Source organism: Pan paniscus, chromosome 6 (genome assembly GCF_029289425.2).
Source record: "Pan paniscus chromosome 6, NHGRI_mPanPan1-v2.0_pri, whole genome shotgun sequence".
Lineage (NCBI taxonomy): Eukaryota > Metazoa > Chordata > Mammalia > Primates > Hominidae > Pan > Pan paniscus.
The window spans coordinates 95,586,044-95,607,414 of record NC_073255.2 but is presented as its reverse complement, the minus strand read 5'-3'; the positions used below and the strand labels follow the sequence as shown (position 1 = coordinate 95,607,414).

General features: G+C 40.0%; 1 protein-coding gene across 1 annotated transcript in view; it reads right to left on the bottom strand.

The window, feature by feature from the left end:
- Positions 1-21,371, bottom strand: part of RSBN1L (round spermatid basic protein 1 like) — a 96,987-nt gene that overhangs the window by 35,871 nt on the left and 39,745 nt on the right. The window contains exon 2 of the mRNA XM_003805267.6: positions 10,560-10,676. Within this exon, the coding sequence (XP_003805315.1) occupies positions 10,560-10,676 (117 nt within the window). The remainder of the gene's footprint in view (positions 1-10,559; positions 10,677-21,371) is intronic.

Genomic DNA, 21,371 nt, shown 5'->3' with positions numbered 1-21,371 from the left:
GTGGGGCTATGAGAAGAGGGCCACTGTCCTCCAGACCCCAGAATGGTAGATCCACCAAAAGCTTGCACCACGCACTTGAAAAAGCCTCAAGCACGCAATACCAGCCCTTGAGAGCAGCCACAGGGGCTGAACCCTACACAGCCACAGGGATGGGGCTACCCAAGGCACTGGGAGCCCACCTCTTGCATGAGAGTGTCCTGGATGTGGGTCATGGAGTCAAAGGGGATTATTTTGGAGCTTTAAGGTTTAATGACTGCCCTGCTGGGTTTCGGACTTGCATGAGGTCTGTAGCTCCTTTTTTTGGCCAATTTCTCCCTTTTGGAACAGAAGTATTTACTCAATGCCTATACCCACCCCCCTCTATGTTGGAAGTAACTAACTTGTTTTATATTTTATACGCTCATAGGTGGAAGAGACTTGGCCTTGTCTCAAATGAGACTTTGGACTTTGAACTTTTGGGTTAATGCTGGAATGAGTTAAGATTTGGGGGAACTGCTGGCAAGGCATGACTGAATTTTGCAATGTGAGAAGGACATGATATTTGGGAGGGGCCAGGGGTGAAATGATATGGTTTGGATCTGTGTCCCCTCCCAAATCTCATGTCGAACTGTAATCCCCAATTACAATTGAAGGTGGGGCCTGGTAGGAGGTAACTGAAATCATGGGGGTGAATTTCCCCCTTGGTTCTGCATCACCATTGTGAGTGACATCTGGTTGTTTACAAGTGTGCAGCACCTCCCCCATCACCACCTCTCTCCTGCTCTGGCCATGTACGGCATGCCTGCTTTCCCTTCACCTTCCACCATAATTGAAAGTTTCCTGAGGCCTCCCGAAAGCTGAGCAGATGCCAGCACCATGCTTCCTGTACAGCCTGCAGAACCATGAGCCAATTAAACCTCTTTTCTTTATAAATTACCCAGTCTCAGGTACTTCTTTATAGAAGTGCGAAAATGGACTAATACACTATCCTTTAATGCAGGCATCCCCAATCCCAGGGCAACAGACCGGTACTGGTCCATAGCCTGTCACAACTAGGCCACACAGCAGGAGGTGAGCAGTGGGCGAGCCAGCGAAGCTTCATCTGTATTTACAGCCATTCCCCATCGCTCACATTACTGCCTGAGCTCCACTTCCTGTCAATATTAGATTCTCATAGGAGGGCGAACCCTATTATGAACCATGCATGTGAGGAATCTAGGTTGCCTGCTCCTTATGGAGACTCTAATGCCTAACGATCTGAGATGATACTAGTGCTGGGAGCTGCTCCAAATACAGAGTAACAAGCTCAGGGCTCCCACTGATTCTACATTATGGTGAGTTATATAATTATTTCATTACATATTATAATGTATAATAATAGAAATAAAGTGCACAATAAATGTAGTGTCCTTGAATCATCCTGAAACCATCCCATCTGTCCATGGAATCACTGTCTTCCGTGAAATCAGTCCCTGGTACCAATAAGGTTGGGGACCACTGCATTAAAGACAACTCTTATATCCTTTCCTTCATGTTGCTTTCCCTCATTTCTCAAATTAGAACTGAAATCACTTCACTCCTAACTCATATATTACAAAAGTTACATGTTTCTCTCATAGGATACCTGTATACCATATGTCAATCAACACTGTATGAGTGAAACAAATAAACTTTATATTAATTTAGAGTGAAATGATACCTCCTTTTCCATCATTATATCCCTCATAGTATCTGGCATATTGCTACATAAGAATATTTAATGAAAGTATGAATGAAAAAATCTGTCTCACAGACTACCTGAGGCTTATAGTTTTTTCCCTTATCTTCCTTTCAGTCAACTTTTTTTTTTTTTTTTGAGACGGAGTTTTGCTTTTTGTTTCCCAGGCTGGAGTGCAATGGCATAATCTCGGCTCACTGCAACCTCTGCCTCCCGGGTTCAAGAGATTCTCCTGCCTCAGCATCCCAGGTAGCTGGGATTACAGGCATGCGCCAACATGACCAGCTAATTCTGTATTTTTAGTAGAGACAGGGTTTCACCATGTTGTTCAGGCTGGTCTTGAACTCTTGACCTCCAGTGATCCACCCGCCTCAGCCTCCCAAAGTGCTGGCATTACAGGCGTGAGCCACTGTGCCCAGCCTCAGTCAAGCTTTTGCACATATGAATACCACTAAATTCTAGCCCTGAAAACAACAAAAACTATTTTAAGTTGATAGCAATCCATAAAAGTGAAGTTTAATGTTAAGAAATTCTCTGTAAAAATTCACAGAAGTGATAATTCATAAGTATCCAATGAAGAACTAGTATGAGAAGCAAAAACAGTAATCTGTCAACATTATTCATTACACAGGTGTATAAAGTCATAAAAGGCAAAGTGTTAATTCTCTAAAGAGTCCATCTGTGGCCAGGCGCAGTGGCTCACACCTGTAATCCCAGCACTTTGGGAGGCCGAGGCAGGTGAATCACCTGAGGTCAGGAGTTCGAGACCAGCCTGGCCAACATGGTGAAACCCTGTCTCTACTAAAAATATGAAAAATTAGCCGGGCGTGGTGGCAGGCACCTGTAATCCCAGCCAAAATTGCACCACTGCACTCCAGCCTGGGTGACAAGAGTGAGACGTCTCCCCCTCAAAAAAAAAAGTCTATCTCTAAGCAGCTAAGACACACACTTGAATAACGTTATCAAATTCAGACTTGCCGCCTAGGTATGAACTATCAAAATATCATATTTAGGTTAATTAGTATCTTAAGGACAAAATTAATTTTTAAAAAAAAGTCAAACAGTAGGCCAGGCATGGTGGCTCACACCTGTAATCCCAGCATGTTGGGAGGGCAAGGCAGGAGGATCACTTGCACGCAGCAGTTCCAGACCAGTGTGGGCAACATGGTGAGACCCTGTCTCTACAAAATCTTTTTTTTTTAATTAGCTGGGCATGTTGGTACATGCCCGTAGTCCCAGCTACTCAGGAGGCTGAGGCAGGAGGATGGCTTGAGCACAGTAGGTTGAGGATGCTGTGAGCCATGATCATGCCACTGCACCCCAGCCAAGGCAACAGAGAAAAAAATAAAATAAAAATAAATGTAAAAAGTAAAACAGTCCAGACATGGTGGCTGATGCCTGTAATCCCAACACTTTGGGAGGCCAAGGCAGGAGGATCACTTGAGGCCAGGAGTTCGAGATCAGCTTGGGGAACATAGAGAGACCTCATCTCTACAAAAAAAATGAAATAAAAATAAGTGAAACAGGGGACTAACCAAAATGAAAGATGAAACAATCAAAAAAAATCAGGGAAAGAAGGCAGGAATGCAATAAAAAATAGAATTTAAGAAAGCTTAAAGGGCATAGGTGTGATTAATGACATTCCTAAATACAACTGAAAATATATGTAGAACTGCATAAATTACGCAATTGTTGCCAAAATGAATAAAACTTCGAGTGAAAGTATATTTAATATCCTACACTTATGCTTAACACCAAAAAAGGTTAAATCAGAAAATATTACCAGGAGAACACATTAGTTTGAAATAAAACAGAGACAACACTTAGTCTATTTCATAGGCATGAGGATAAACCAAAAGGTACTATAACAGGAACTGAAAAATGCAAACCAATAAGAAATCAGTTAAGAGATTCCTTTCGAAAAAAAAAAAAACCAACTTATTTATTTATTTTTTTAATAGAGACAGGGTCTCACTATGTTGCCCAGGCTGGTCTCAAACTCCTGACCTCAGATTATCCGCCCGTCTCGGCCTCCCAAAGTGCTGGGATTACAGGCATGAGCCACTGCACCTGGCCAAGAGATTCTTAGACTGAGCATCAAGGAGTTAAATTCTCACAGCAGAGCAGCCTGGGAAACATAGCAAGACACTGTCTCTACAAAAAATACAAAAATTAGCTGAGTGTGGTGGCAAATACCTGTATTCCCAGCTACTCAGGAGGCTGAGGCAGAAGGATCACCTGAGCCTGGGGAGGTAAAGGCTGCAGTGGCCTGTGATCACACCACTGTACTCCATATTGGCAACAGAGTAAGACCTTGTCTCGAAAAAAAAAAATTCCCATAGAAAACTATTCTGTAATTAAATACTGAAATGAGCACTGTATGCAGAAGAGATAATATGCCTGAGACTGTTATTCTCAGAGAGTCTTGTTTGCAAGGTTGACTCTCGGCTAGCATCTAGGAACTCTTATTTTTGGAGGGTTCCCCCCATTCCATAAGTAAGAGTCTTCACTGTGCCAAAACTGTGCAAACAATATAGTTCGTTGTTGTTGTTGCTGTTGTTGTTGAAGACAGGGTCTCACTCTGTCGCCCAGGGTGCAGTGCAATCGTGCAATCTCGGCTCACGGCAACTTCCGCCGCCTCCTGGGTTCAAGCGATTCTCCTGCCTCGGCCAATTGAGTAGCTGGAATTACAGGCATGCACCACCACGCCTGGCTAATTTTGTATTTTTAGTGGAATCGGGGTTTCACCACGTTGGCCAGGCTGGTCTCAAACTCCTGACCTCAAGTGATCTGCCTGCCTCGGCCTCCCAAAGTGCTGGGATTACAGGTGTGAGCCACCACACCAGGCCTAAACAACATGGTTTTGCTGAACACTTGTTTTCCTTCTGGGAGTCTGGAATTTTAGTTTGTGGTAGGCAAATGGTGCCTATATGACCAATGTCCAAGAAAAACCCTGGGCACTGAGTTTTTAATGAGCTTCTCTGGCAGACAAGATTTCACATGTGTTGTCACAATTCACCACTGCAAGAATTAAGCACATCACATGTGACAACATTGGGAAAGGACTCTCAGAAACTCGTGCCTAGTTTCCTTCAGAAATTGCACCAAGTGCTATTTTTCTTGTTGATTTTACTTTGTATCCTTTCACTGTGTTTCTGTATATTTTTTTAAAGATGGATTCTTGCCGTGTGTGTGTGTGTGTGTGTGTGTGTGTGTGTGTGTGTGTGTGTATTTTTTTTTTTTAAAGATGGGTTCTTGCCACGTTGCCCAGGCTGGTCTCGTACTCCCAGGCTCAAGCAATCCTCCGGCCCCAGCTCCCCAAAATGCTGGGATAAGAGCTGTGAGCCACCATGCCTGTCCTCCTTCACTATAATAAATCATAGCCATAAGTACAACTATATGCTGAGTCCTGTGAATCCTTTCAGCAAATCACAGGCCCTGGGAGTAGCCTTAGGAATCCCAGTGGACACAGGCAAAATGCATTCTTTACGTGAAACCAAACTGGGGTACTAGCATTCACTAGATAGATTAAGAGCTTTATGTAATCTCTCACTCATTTCCTATCTCTACATATGAAATGCAGTAGATATGTATGCAGAAAATTTTAAAATAAGGAAAAAGGCCATTTTAAATACCAATTTGCTTCTCCTACACTAAAGAGTATTTAAAGTCCACATTAAATCTATAATTCTTTTTTTTTCTTTTTTTTTTTTTTTTTGAGACCGAGTCTTGCTCTGTCACTCAGGTTGGAGTGCAGTGGCACGATCTTGGCTCACTGCAAGCTCCACCTCCCGGGTTCACACCATTCTCCTGCCTCAGCCTCCCGAGTAGCTGGGACTACAGGTGCCTGCCACCACGCCCAGCTAATTTTTTTTGTATTTTTAGTAGAGACAGGGTTTCACCATGTTAACCAGGATGGTCTCGATCTCCTGACCTCATGATCCACCCGTCTCGGCCTCCCAAAATGCTGGGATTACAGGCGTGAGCCATCACGTCTGGCCTAAATCTGTAATTCTGTAACAGAATCCAATAAAGGATCCTGACAGGTACCTATAACAGAAAGAACAGAACTGCTATCCAACTAATCTGCCCCTTCGAAAGTGTAAGATGAGAAGTAAAATGGTGGCCAGGTGCAGTGGCTCATGCCTGTAATCCCAGCACTTTGGGAGGCTGAGGCGGGTGGACTGCTTGAGGTCAGGAGTTCGAGACCAGCCTGGCCAACATGGTAAAACCCCATCTCTACTACAAATACAAAAATTAGCCAGGCGTGGTGGCGCACGCCTGTAGTTCCAGCTACTCGGTAGGCTGAGGCAGGAGAATCGCTTGAACCCGGGAAACAGAGGTTACAGTGAGCCCAGACTGTGCCATCGCACTCCAGACTGGGTATCACAGTGAAACTCCGTCTCAAAAAAAAAAAAAAAGAAAAGAAAAGAAAAATGTTGATGGGAGACCCTCCCCAAAGCCACATACAAATGCACAAAGCAGACCACACACACAAAGTACCACAGATACACACGTGTATAGAGTCAGAGCCAGAGAGAGTGTGCCAGACTGGGAGTGAGGGAATCAGAAACAGAGATGCAGGTATACTTAGAGCCAGAGAGAGACACTCACAGAGGCAGAAAGAAGAGCACACAGAAACAAAGACAGCATGTGTTGTTAATGGCTAATTATGAAAAGAAAAATTAAAAAAAACTTTTAAGATCACAAATTCATTGAGTTAATTCTACCACTAATTTTCGTATACTTTTTGTATTAATAAAGTGAAAAACAAAATTCAGAAAAACTTATAAAATTTATATCTATCTTTCTCTCTCCCCCATCCTATTATTACATATAGGAAAAAAGTACTAATTAGTTTAGTTATTCTCAACTTTTGGCCTCTGGGATTCGAATCTGCTTTTTTTGCACTGCAGTGTTGTCACTCTTCCAGCCATGATTTACCTACCTGTGACCTTTAGTACACTACCAATCACCTTGGACACTGGCTTCTTTCAACCCTCATTCTAACTGCTCACCAGCAAACTTATTTAAAATGCTATAATGACAAACATTTACTCTAAAAAATACTATAATCCTAACACATGTTCTCACACTTTATCATTAATAAACAACATAAAAATGCCTGGAACATAATGCATACAATCAGAAAAAGCAGTTGGTGAACTTTAGTATAAAATAAGACCCACTAAATAAGCTTTGTTTCAAACTTATTTGTTCCTTTAAACTATTTTGAAAAGAGCAAATAATCCAACTTTCTTAGCAAATAAACTTTTATAAGGTTTTCGCATTAATAAAACACTTTTTATCATATATATAATTTTGTGTGTATTTCCAGTCAGAAAAAACTTGACAGGCCGGACGCAGTGGCTCACGCCTATAATCCCAGCACTTTGGGAGGCCGGGTCAGGCAGGCTGCCTGACCTCAGGAGTTCGCCATCAGCCTGGGCAACATGGTGAAACCCTGTCTCTACTAAAATACAAAAAATTAGCCCTAGGCATGGCGGCGTGCGGCTGTAATCCCAGCTACTCAGGAGGCTGGGGCAGGAAAACTGCTTGAACCCAGGAGGCAGAGTTTGCAGTGAGCCGAGATCGTACCACTGCATTCCAGCCTGGATGACAGAGCAAGACTCCTCTCAAAAAAAAAAAAAGACACAATTTTTTTTTTTTTTTCTGAGACCAAGTCTTGCTCTGTCACCCAGGCTGGAGTGCAGTGGCACAATCTCGGCTGCAGCCTTTGCCTCCTGGGTTCAAGCAATTCTCATGCCTCAGCCTCACGAGTAGCTGGGATTACAGACGAGCGCCACCACGCCCGGCTAATTTTTCTATTTTTAGTAGAGATGGGGTTTCACCAGGTTGGCCAAGCTGGTCTCAAACTCCTAGCTTCAAGTGGCCCACCTGCCTTGGCCTCCCAAAGTGCTGGGATTACAGGCGTGAGACACTGCGCCCAGCCTACTTGACACAATTTTTAAGAAAAACCTGGAGGAAATGAATTGGTGTGACATACTTGACATCTATTTTAGATTTTCAAATGCCATCATCCATCAACACCTGTGTATACCACAGCTTGCAACATTATCATTAACAGAAGAAAAAAATTACAAGGATAGAATAAAAGTTGGAGGCCACAAGGAAAAAAGCGGCACACAGTAGTAAATGAAAGTATATTTTCCCTCAGCAAAGTAAATGATTTGTTGTTCCAAGTCACCAACAACAAAAGATGCCTTTCCCTACCACCACCACAGGCTCACTTGGGAAATGGCCCCACATACTAAGCAAATTCTTTCTCGTAGATAGTAACAACAGATAACACTCAGTGCTTTCAATGCGACAAGCACTGTTTTCCCAATGAATCATGTGTTTATTCACTTAATTATCTATGTACTACACACTGAGGAGAGGAGATAGTTTGGTTTTATTGTTTTTTTTGTTTTTTGTTTTTTTGAGATGGAGTCTCTCTCTGTTGCCCAGGCTGGAGTGCAGTGGCACCATCTCGGCTCACCGCAACCTCCGCCTCCTGGGTTCAAGCAATTCACATGCCTCAGCCTCCCGAGTTGCTGGGATTACAGGCACCCACCGTAATTTTTTGTATTTTTTAGTAGAGATAGGGTTTCACCAAGTTGGCCAGGCTGGTCTTGAACTCTTGACCTCAGGTGATCCACCTGCCTCGGCCTCCCAAAATGCTGGGATTACAGGCTTCAGCCACTGTGCCTGGCCAATTCTGTTGCTTTTTAATCACAAAGTTAATCTCTCATACATACTTACAAGAAAGATTTCATAACTATTTACTACTCAGTAGTAAGTACCTGTGAGCCAGATTCTATACTTGGCACTTTCCTCATACTTTCCCTCATTTAATCTTGGTAACACTGTAAGGCAGTAATTAAATTATTACTTACCTCCACTGTGAATACATTTTCCCTAAATTTTTCCATGGACATCCCAGAAGTCACAAATTAATTTCCACATCTATCTCATTCTTTTACCTTAATCATCACTAGTTTCAGTTTAACTTGGTTCCAAATATCACCTAAATTTTTGTCTACTTCAAAGTTAATATTGTATATTTCGTTTTTTTAAAAATCTCAATTTTTAGGCTGCTTTAAATTTTATTTTCATGTGTAATCTCTGGATTCACATAATTCACATTATGTTAGGAATCCAGTATTCAATCAAGAACATATGAGGCTTTTATAAAGTATTTCTAAAACAGATTCCTTCTCAAGTAATAGAATTCACAGCATGATATTTTCAAATGAATAAGAAAACAACTATTTGATTAAATCAGAAAAAAAATGGCTATTGGGCTAAACCAAGGGTAAAGTTAAGTAGACTTGACTTTTTCTTTTCTTTTTTTTTTTTTTTTTGAGACTGAATCTCACTCTACTGCCCAGGCTGGAGTACAGTGGGGTGATCTCAGCTCACTGCAACCTCTTGTCTCCCGGGTTCAGGCAATTCTCATGCCTCAGCCTCCCCAGTAGCTGGGATTACAGATGTCCACCATCATGCCCCACTAATTTTTCATTTTTAGTAGAGACGAGGTTTCACCACGTCGGCCAGGCTGGTCTCAAACTCCTGACCTCAAGTGATCCACCCGCCTCGGCCTCCCAAATTGCTGGGATTACAGGCATGAGCGACCGAACCCGGCCGTAAGCAGACTTTTCAAGCATTCATCACTAGCTGCTATAAATAACTAGTGTGGTTATATTCAATTCCTGCCTCAAAGGCTTACAATCTAATTAGACAACACAGATAGAATATGCTGGCAAAAGAAACAGAACAAAAGGATCATGAGCATTAACTAATAAGCAGCCATCAACTTAAGCTCTGACGTATTTCTTCAAGGTTGAAAGAACATCGTAGAAAATGAAGTTCTGACATGTAGATAATAGAAAACGAATATCTGAAAACATGACAAAGAATGCAATGAAAATACAGAATCTAATACTCTTTATCTTAGATAATATAAACTACCAGTTATTTTGCTACATATGCAGTGCTGTGGTCTTTCCCCCCCAAGCAAATATAAAGCCTTATCAACAATTAAATTCAATATGAAGTTAATCAAGGTCAACATGTTCTCATCGTCAACTATCAACATGATAGCACTAGTAAATTTGCTAGCTAGTGAATTCGCTAGTTGTCTAGCAACCGAATGCCACGGATTCTTCTTACCTTGACATCTGAGTGAATTTAAGACTATGCTTACGTCTATTCTACCACAAATTCTCTCTTTACAAGTTCAGACTTATTGATAGGATTTGCAGTATACTTATTACCCAACCACCTACCCCCCAAATTCTTCTCTCCACCCCACCCTCATATATAAACAGCAAATGAATGCAACTGTAACAGAGAAAAAAAAGAATAAAACAAGGATATTCTTAAACATACAAGAAACATACCGCTTCTGATTTAGCTCAGAGTAAAATGTTCCCTCTAAATGCTAGACTATGGTATGGTGATGACAGTCAAATATTTTTAAGAAGATCACTTACTTCACCATCCCTATCATACTAAAACTTGCTTCGGCAATTTTTCTTAATTTCTTCCTTTTAGATTATCTAAATATGAGTAAGACTAGTAATGCAAACATAGAATTAACTTACTTTAAAATAATTTAAGAAATTAAGTTTAACGAAGTTTAACCTTTTAACTTTTTAATGGCTCACTAAATATACTATAAGACATGTTACCATACAGATTAGAACTCTCCATTGTTACATTTACTTTTCATTTCCTCATCATTGTTCATTCTCCGCAAAATTCAGCACCAAATAACATTTCTTATTTTATTCACTTAGCCAATACAGATACTGAACAGTATAATAAAGTAGAACTAAAATCACTGAATAAAACTTACTTTTCAGCAAAATCTTTACTTCTCCATTCTCTTTCTTGATCTCATTCATTACTTTATGTTTCTTTTTTTCTCTCTCTTTTTCTTTGTCTCTCTCTTTAATTTTGTCTTTGATTTTATCTGGAAGACAAAACAAAGGAAATATTTAAAATGAAAAAATTACAACTTTATTTATCTGCACAAACTATAGGTAAATTTCTGGAATTACAATACACAAAGAAAATCAGAATGAGGAACAAATAATGCCTTTTCTTTTTCCTCTCAGGTTTTGGGGAATATTTCTAAATTTCCCTTTTTATTGAATATGAAATACATATTGTCAAAATGTATCATTATACATTTTATTCTAAGTATTCTTCACTTCGTGTCAACCAAAATATTAAATTTATTTCAAATCACTTAAAATAACTAACTTTAGGTGAAGCAAAAGCTACGATGGAAAAGTGCCAATGTTGAAATTGAGCATCTATGGATTAGCAGCATAACAGAAAAATTACTTGATCTCAGTTTCCTAATCTGTAAATGGTAATTGATACCTTCATCATTATGGTTACTATAAGGACTAAATGAAAAAATATATAAAATGACTACGTAGAGCCTGGCATACATAAGACTAGATGTTGGTTCCCTTACCCTTGGCTCCTTTTAAAAATAGTATGACTCAATCTGACTACTTGATGATACTGTGATATTTAAATAAAGGGCATAATAACTCTAGGGATCATTCATTTGCATTCTAAAACTTCAAACAAAATACTTGATAGCCTATTAAATTCTTCTTTGTTCAAATGACTTCCTATGCACCCAGCAAAAGACAAAATACAGAGAAGGATATACAAATAGTGACATAAACCTTTGCCCTCAAAAAGCTTACAACTGATTACAAAACCATGATGGAAGTATACAAGAACTGTGAAATATCCTGGAATATAGTAGAGATTATATAGTATACATGCATACTGCATAATCTCTTAAAAATCACTCCTTACTTTCCTTTCTATAAACACTACCATAACCCAGGTCCTAATCATGTAGTGATTAGATTACTGTCTATATAAGCACTGTCCAGATCTAGACAGTAATCTAAATCTGAATTGGTAAACAATTTTATTAATTTTAATGATATATTTTGCTTAACCCAATGGGTCCAACACATTATAATTTCAACATGGAACTGATATTTTTAAATGATGAGATATTTTACATTTTTTCATAAGATTTCAAAATCTAACATATATTTTACATTTATGACACATCTCAATTTGAAACTAGTTTCACTTTAAGTGTTGAACAGTCACATAAAACTAGTGGCTACCATACTGAATAGCACAGGTCTAGACTACTTAAATAAATTTTCAAAAAATTAAATTCATGTGCTAATAAACATTTTTAAACTTCACTCATTAATAATATACAAATTAAAAGACATTACTTTCACCTATAACACTGACAAAGTGTTTTTTGTTTTTTTTTTTTCAAGTGATAACACTCCAAGCATACGAAAGTACAGCAAACAGGAATTCATTGACTCAACAAATACACAGTCTGAGTACAAGAAAAAGATTAGGGATACAGGGGTGAATAAACGAGATAAACTCCTTATCTGTTCACATATAACTTAACTTCTGAATTAGATTACAGTGTTCCCACACTTCTGATTGGTTTGCTACTCTTACTTTCTGATGTTAAAGTCCTTGAAATCCTGTCATAGGCTGCTGTCTAGCTATAAAATGTTACTCCAGGCCAGGCGCGGTGGCTCACGTCTATAATCCCAGCACTTTGGGAAGCCAAAGTGGGCGGATCACCCGAGGTCAGGAGTTCAAGACAAGCCTGGTCAATGTGACAAAACCCCGTCTCTACTAAAAATACAAAAATTAGCCGGATGTGGTGGTGCATGCCTGTAATCCCAGCTACTTGGGAGACTGAGGTAGAAGAATCGCTTGAACCCGGGAGGTGGAGGTTCCAGGCTGGGTGGCAGAGTGAGATTACATCTTGGAAAAAAAAAAAATGTTACTCCAAGTAGCTGGAGCTTAGAGACATTATATAATATTTCCTAAGTAACTGAACTTTTAACAAAATGAACTATTTATATATCATTTAAAATTACAACTGAAAAAAAGTCACCTAAAATGTCTCCACATTTCTTTTTCCAATAATTCAATTTAATCTTATCAACTTAAACGTATTATTTTAGTAACTATTAAATTTTATTAAAGTAGAATATTAATGTAATAAAATGAAGATACTTGTGAAACGGCACCACAGAATCCTTCTGTGTTCCCTTCCAGTCTTTGTATAGCACCCCTAAAGGTACTCAGGATGCTGACTTGTAATCATACAGGTTAAAATAACCATAAACTTTTTTTTCTTTTTTTGAGACAAAGTCTTGCTCTGTGGCCCAGGCTGGAGTGCAGTGGCACGATCTCAGCTTACTGCAACCTCCACCTCCCGGGTTGAAGCAATTCTCCTGCCTCAGCCACCAAGTAAATGGGATTACAGGCACACGCCATCGCACTTGGCTAATTTTTGTATTTTTAGTGGAGATGGGGTTTCGCCATGTTGGCCAGGCTGGTCTCGAACTCCTAACCTCAAGTGATCTGCACGCCTTGGCATCCCAAAGTGCTGGGATTACAGGCGTGAGCCACCACACCCAGCCAACAACTATAAACTTTTAATAGCATATATTCACTATATAAGCCTACCACAATCACAAAACATAAATATTTTTCAGAATAAAATTAAACTAGCTTCTAGGGAAATAAAACTATCATACACTATGACTCAATTATTTTTAAACTTTAGAAATATACATACATTCCAAAAACAAACTGAAAGATAACCCAAATTATTAAAAGCCATTATTTAAAATTATTTATTTAATTAAATATTTAACATATTGAATATATTTAATTTATTTAACATTTAAAATTCCACTATTTAAGGTGGAAAGTTTCTAAGTTTCTGCAATGGGCACATATTAATTTCATAACACAGGAAAAGGAATCTTAGAATATGCACTCGGGTATGATATTAAATAATTCAAGTACAGTTGAAGGTATGAAGTTATTATGTGAAAAACATCTATAGAAACAAAAACAATGGCAAAGCCAAGACAGGAGAGTTATAGACAACGTAATTGCAGTTACCCCTCCTGATATCAAAACATCCTCAGCAAACACAAATAATCCCATCTATACATAAACAAAGGGCATTTTTTTGTGACATCACTTCTGTCCTTAACCCACACATCTGTCTTGCTCTCACCTCTCAGCCTTTCAACCTACCTTTCACCCTTCTTACAATTTTTCCACTTTTTGGTAGAGCCTATCCTTTTTCAAAATCCAATCTTTTTTTCTTTCTTTTTTCTTTAATAGAGACAGGGTCTCACTATGTTGCTGAGGTTGGTCTCGAACTCCTGGGTTCAAGCAATCCTCCTGCCTCAGCCCCTCAAAATGCTCAGATTGCAGGCATAAGCCACCACGCCCAGCCCAAAATCCAACCTTAAATGCCTCCATTAAACTTCCTGTAGTCATGTTACATGGCAGAGCTATGATAAAGTGAGATACCTACAAACTCAGGAGACCTAGGTTCAAGATTATGCTCTACAACCTAGATAACTGACAAACTTTCAGATCTCCAGTTGCAGCTGTAAAATGGAGTTTGTGTAAAGATTAAATAGAAAATACATACCGAAGCAGTTTGTAAAGATAAAAGCCTTCCAAATGTAGAATAATATCTATTTACCTATAATATTGGTATCCATAATCCCAAAGAAAGAAATTTTGGCCATAATTCAGACCACTGTATATAAAATCAAATCTGCCACTAATGTATCGTAGTATGTTCCTTTTAAAAAGCCACTTCTAGGCTGGGTGTGGTGGCTCACGCCTGTAATCCCAGCACTTTGGGAGGGCAAGGCAGGTGGATTGTCTGAGGTCAGGAGTTCGAGACCAACCTGGCCAACACAGTGAAACCCCATCTCTACTAAAAATATAAAAAATTAGCTGGGCATGGTGGCGGGTGCCTTTAATCCCCGCTACTTGGGAGGCTGAGGCAGGAGAATCACTGGAACCCAGGAGGCGGAGGTTGCAGTGAACTAAGATGGCGCCACTGCACTCCAGCCTGGGCAACAGAGTGAGACTCAGTCTCAAAGAAAAAATGAAAAAGAAAAAGCCACTTCTAGATCTTTACATACAGAAGTGATGGAAAACAGTGCCGTGGCATCACTGTTTACTATAATACATTACTCCTAACAAGACTAGAATTCTTATTCAGTTTTTATTCATTTATTTCTGTGACCAATAATTTGTATGGTTTTATCCTTCACAGTTTAATCTCAGGCTTGGGAAAAATTCATAACTGATCTTCTCATCATAATTCTCAGAATAAAAGTAAGAATTCTAACACCATAAAAGCAAGAAATTCTCTGAAAAGTCAAACTAAATATAAGGATTACACATTTTATTTAAAAATAAAAAGAGAAATCATGACAATGTATTATGGGCAAAAGAATACACAAACAGTTCAATGGAACAAAATAGGGAGTCCAGAAACAGATCCACTTAAATACAATCAACTTATCTTGATGGAGATAGAAGTCTTTCCAACAAACGGTACTGGAACAACTGGATATCCACATACCAAAAAAAAAAAAGTCTAAACTAGGAGAAGTGGTATGTGCTAGAAAATAACACAGAAGAAAATCTAGATGACCAGGGATTTTGGCAATGACTTTTTAGATTCAGCACCAAAGGCACAATAGATTAAAAAAAAGAACTGATAAAGCTGGATTTCATTAAAATTAAAATTTTCTGTTCTGCAGAAGACACAGTCAAGAGACTAAAAAGAAGCCACAGACTATAAGAAAATACCTGGTAAAGATGTATCCAATAAAGGGTTATTATCCAAAAAAAGGTAACTCTTTAAACTCAATAATAAGAAAACAAACAATTAAAAATGCACCAGGCTGGGCACAGTAGCTCAAGCCTGTAATACCAGCACTTTGGAAGGCTGAGGCAGGCGGACTGCTAGAGCCCAGGAGTTCAAGACCAGCCTGGGCAACATGATGAAACCCTGTCTCTACTAAAAGTACAAAAATTAGCTGGGCACGGTGGTGCGTGCCTGTAGTCCCAGCTACTCGGGAGGTTGAGGTGGGAGTTTTAGGTGAGAGGTTGAGATGGATCACTTGAGTCCGGGAGACAGAGGTTGCAGGGAGCAGAGATCGTGCCACTGCACTCAAGCCTGGATGAACGAGTGAGACCCTGCCTCAAAAAAAACAAACAAACCAAAAAAAACACTAAAGACCTTAAGAGACACCTCACCAAAGAAGATATACAGATGGCAAATAAGCATGGGACAAGATACTCCACACCTGATGTCATCAAGGAAACACAAATAAAAACAAAAATGAGATACCACTACACACCTATTAGAATGACCAAAATCCAGAACACTGACAACACCAAATGCTGACAAAAATACAGAGCAAAAGGAACTCTCATCTGCTGCTGGTGGGAATGTAAAATGGTACAGCCACTCTGGAAGGCTGGTTAGCAGTTTATTACAAAACTAAATATACTCTTATCATATGTTCCAGCAATCACAGTCTATGGTATTTATCTAAAGGAGCTGAAAACTTATGTCTACACAAAAATCTGTACCACAACATTTACAGCAGGTTTACTCATAACTGGCAAAACTTGGGAACAACCATGATGTCCTTTAGGTAGCACATTCAGACAATGGAATATTCTTCAGCACTAAAAAGAAGTGAGCTATCAAGCCATGCAAAGACATGGAGGAAATGTAAATGCATACTAAGTAAAAGCAGTGTGAAAAGGCTACATAACGTATGCTTCTAACCATATGACGCTGTGGAAAAGGCAAAACTACGGAGACTTTAAATAAAAAGATCAGTGGTTGCCAGGGTATAGTGGGGAGGAGGGATGAATAGGCAGAGCACAAAGGATTTTTAAGACAATTAAAATACTCTGTGGTGTATGGTGGATACATGTCATTATACGTTTGTCCAAACCCATGAAAATTTATAACACCAAGAGTGACTCCTAATGTAAACGATAGACTTTGGGTGGTAATGATGTGTTAATGCAGGTTCATCAGTTGGAACAAATGTACCACTCTGATAGGGGATGTTAATAATGGGGAAGGCTATGCATGTGTCGGGGGAGAGGATATATGAGAAGTCTGTAGCTTCTGCTCAATTTTGCTGTGAACCAAAAGCTGCCCTAAAACATGAGGTCAACTTTTTAAGGCATAAATAAGTAAATACAAAGGGGAGTGGGAGAAACAGATGCAAACAGACCTATGATACAGTTTAAACCCAAACAGCCAAAGGAATCTAAGAACGGAAGAAAGAAGGAATATATGACTAAGTTACTATCAACCCAGAACAAAAAAGATATCATATATGTGGGAAAATGAACATGGGCTAAACACACACTTTTTAAACACATATAAAGTATGTGTTTAGCCCACACATAAAGATTAAGATATAAAAAAGAAACTCATTAAAATAATTGTTTTGAGACAGGGTTTTGCTCTGTCACATGGGCTGGAGTGCAGTGGCATGACCACAGCTCACTGCAGCCTTGACTTCCCAGGCTCAAGCGATCCTCCTACCTAAGCCCCTCAAGTAGCTGGGACCACAGGTGTACACCATCACACCCAGCTAATTTTTTAATTTTCTGTAGAGACAGGGTCTCACTATGTTGCCCAGGCTAGTCTCAAACTCCTGTGCTCAAACACTCCACCTACCCTCAGCCTCCCAAAGTGCTGGGATTACAGTGGTGAGCCACTGCGCCCAGCCTAAAATAATTTTAAACAAAATACAAATGGGATCTTCAGAAATACGGTGAACTTATGATTTAGCAGTATAAGCCACATATGCTTCAGTGTAATATGTATCTCATTCACCCAATATACTTCTATTAAGCATGTATGGATTTAGGAAATAAAGATGAATACTGCACTAAGAATCTTACAGTCAACAAATGCCAGTTGATTCTTATTCTAACTACCACTTTGGAACACCTGTTCTTAGTAACAAAATAATCTCATCTGGTTTCAATAAAATTCACTAGTCTCCACCATTATTAAAGTCATGAGGGCTCCCAAGGTGAGTCAGTAGTGGACACTGCCTTCATTTCTGTTCTGACCTTGCAGCTATGGGGCCCCCAGAAACCTTGGAGAAATTCTTGTTCACCACCTCCTTCCAACTGCAGCCATACAGACCTCAAAATTAGGGCAGAAAATCAGACTCAAGAAAGCTAATAACTCTTACATGGAATAAATAAAAAGAATTCCACACATAAAAACACCACAATGGAAGCTGCAAAACAGCTAAAGACAAAGAGGAGACTATAAAAGAAGCGGAAGGAAAAAACAGACTACAGCAAGAGTCTACTGACTTCTCAACAGCCATAAGCCAGCAAAATATTTTCAATATGTTAAAAAATAAATAAGTAAGGACAGTGGCATCATCAAATGGCAGAGCAGAAGCCATCTGGCTTCACTCTTCCCCACAGAAAACCAAAAACAAATATCCAGGATCAAGACTATCGTTAGCAATATCCCAGAACTCAAACCTGAGGTACAGATAATCTCCAGGGTCACAGGGAAATTTAAAACTCCAAACAGATGGTAAGAGAAACCGACTTCTGTGATTCCCCTCCCCAAATATGCGAGGCACCCCATGGAAAAATCCCCCAAGACTAAAAGTTTTACATTAGAAAAAGTAAGAATGAGGCAGACAGCCAGCTTCTTCACCATCTTGTGTTCTCCTGCAGGAAAACAATTTCTGCCTTAATCCGCAAGAAGCACTGCAAGTGCCTTTAGGGAGAAAAAGCCCTGAAGGCAGCTAGAGACAGCCCAGGAAACTGCTGTTTATCTCTGCCAAAAATGATGCCAAATCAGGGTGGCTGTTGAGCAGCGCCACACCATAGGAGGCAAGCTCCACAGGTCTTCTGGGCGTGAACCTATAGCCAGCCCTCGCACACAGCCGGAATATCCTCTTTAGGACCAACCCCCGCCACCCCACCCCACTGCCCGCGGCGCCCCCACCCCGCCATTGGGGATAGGCAGTCCTCTGAATATTTGCCCCAGATGAGGCAAACTTGGGCTTACTGCTCCATCTAGTGCTCAAAAGGAAGGCAGCAATATGGAATTAAGGGGATTCGACAGGCAACCGCACAAAACCACCAGGCAAATATACTCTGTAAGGACCAAAACCAGCCAGACGCCAGACACTGAAGACCAGAATACATAACTAATCCTTCAATGCAAAGCCACAGACATAAGACCACAAGACACAACAGCAAACAGGCAGCCATCACCTCCCCAGACAAAGCAAGAAGCCAGTGACCAACCCTAACAAAACAGTGACATGTGAACTCTCAGTTCAAAACTTCAAAATAGCAGTTTTAAGGAAACTCAGACAACTCCGAGACAACACAGAAAAGCAATTTAGGAATTTATCAGAGAAATTTCACAAAGACATTGAAATAATGAAAAAAATCAAAAAGAAATCCTGGAACTGAGAAATACATTTGCTGCAATGAAAAATGCACTTAGAGGCTCTCAACAGTAGAAAGAATAAAGCAGAAGAATCAGTGAACTCAAAGACGAATTATTTGAAAATACACAAAAAAGAAAAAAGAATGAAAAGGAGCAAAGCATGACTACAAGATATAGTGAATAACCTCAAAACAAACGTTAAGAGTAGTTTCCAGAAGTGGAGACAGAAGGGACAGTAAGCTTGTTTTAAAAAATAATCCTTTTCAATTGTGTTTGCAGCCACCACCACATCGCTGTCACTCTCTAAGGACAGCACCACCTCCAGCTCACTGAGCTCCAGCCTAACGAGAAGGTGGGTAAGTAAGGAGGTCTCTATACCATAGTTCCTACAAAACTGACTGCCCGCAAATCGACCAGTGTAGTAAAGCAGCCAGAAGGCCGCTCACAAGAGTGTGCCCTCTACTGGAAGGGTGAAGACACATCATAACAGGCCTGGTATTCCATGAAACTACAGGTTATCAGAAGTCCACTGAATCACTGACTCGCAAACTTCCCTTCCAGTGTCTGGTGCAACAAATTGCTCAGGGCTTTAAAACACATCTATGCTTCTAGAGTGCAGTTATTGGTGCTTTGCAGGAGGCAAGTGAGGCTTAACTGGTTGGCCATTTTTGAAGACACCAACCTGTGTGCTATCCATGCAAAACGTGTAACAATTATGCCAAAAGGGCTGGGCGTGGTGGCTCATGCCTGTAATCCCAGCACTTTGGGAGGCCAAGGCGGGCAGATTATCTGAGGTCAGGAGTTCGAGACCAGCCTGGCAAACGTGGTGAAATCCTGTTTCTACTAAAAATGCAAAAAATTAGCCAAGCATGGTGGCACGTGCCTGTAATCCCTGCTACTCAGGAGGCTGAGGCAGGAGAATCGCCTGAACCTGGGAGTCGGAGGTTGCATTGAGCTGCAATCACACCACTGCACTCCGGCTTGGGCAACAAGAGCAAAATTCCATTTCAAAAAAAAAAAAAAAAAATTATGCCAAAAGACATCCAGCTAGCACACCGCTAATACGTGGATGTATTATCCTTTTTCACACTGCTATAAAGAACTACCTGAGATAGAAAAAAGGTTTAATTGACTCACAGTTCTGCATGGCTTGAAAGGCCTCAGGAAACCTACTATCATGGGGGAAGGAGGAGAAGCAAGCACTTTCTTCACAAGGTGGTAGGAGAGAGAGAGTGAGGGGGGAACGGCCAGACACTTTTAAACCATCAGATCTCATAAGAATTCACTCACTATCGCAAGAACAGCATGGGGGAAAACTGCCCCTGTGATCCAATCACCTCCCACCAGGTTCCTCCCTCAACAGGTATGGATTACAGTTCAAGATGAGATGTGGGTGGGGACACAGAGCCAAACCATATTAGTGGAGAATATGCTTGAGAATCCAGTATGATGAGAAACATTTCATTCTTCAAAAAAGAAAAAAAATTATCTTCTTCCTGTTATTGGTAGTTCTGAACGTTAGATTTTTTTCCCCCGTGGGGTCAAAAGGTGCCTAAGTATATGATTGTGAATGGAAAAACAGGTGACAGAAATCACACATTGGCAGTTTTTACATTTTCATTTGTGTGTGAATTTTTAATATAAATGCAGGGATGTAAAGCATTAATGCAAGTCAAAATGTTTCAGTGAACAAGTTTCAGCAGTTCAACTTTATAATAATTATAAAGAAATCTGTTAAATTTTTCTGGAAAAAAAAAATAGAACATAATCCCAGAAAACCTTCCAACCCTGGAGAAAGATACGTGTCCAGACACAGGAAGGTCAGAGATCACCAAACATATTCAACCAAAATAAGACTACCCCAAGGCATATCAAATTCTCAGAGAAAAAGGACAAAGATAGGATTTTAAAAAGCAGTAAGTGAAAAGAAGCAAATATCATATAAAGAGCTCCAATTAGCCTGACAATAAACTTCTCAGCAACTATACATGGAGGAAGTAGGACAACATATTCAGAAGCTCTTCAATCTGAAACAAAGGGGTGCTAACATACAAAAAAATTTGAAGGTACAAAACTCATGGGTAAAAGTACATAAATTCAAAATACTCCAACACTGTAACTGTGGTGTATAATCCACTCATATTTCTACCATGAAGTATAATAGGTAAATTGGCTGGGCACAGTAGCTTACACCTGTAACCCCAGCACTTGGGAAGGTGGAAGTGGGCGGACTGCTTGAGGTCAGGAGTTCCAGACCATCCTGGCCAACATGGTGAAACCCCA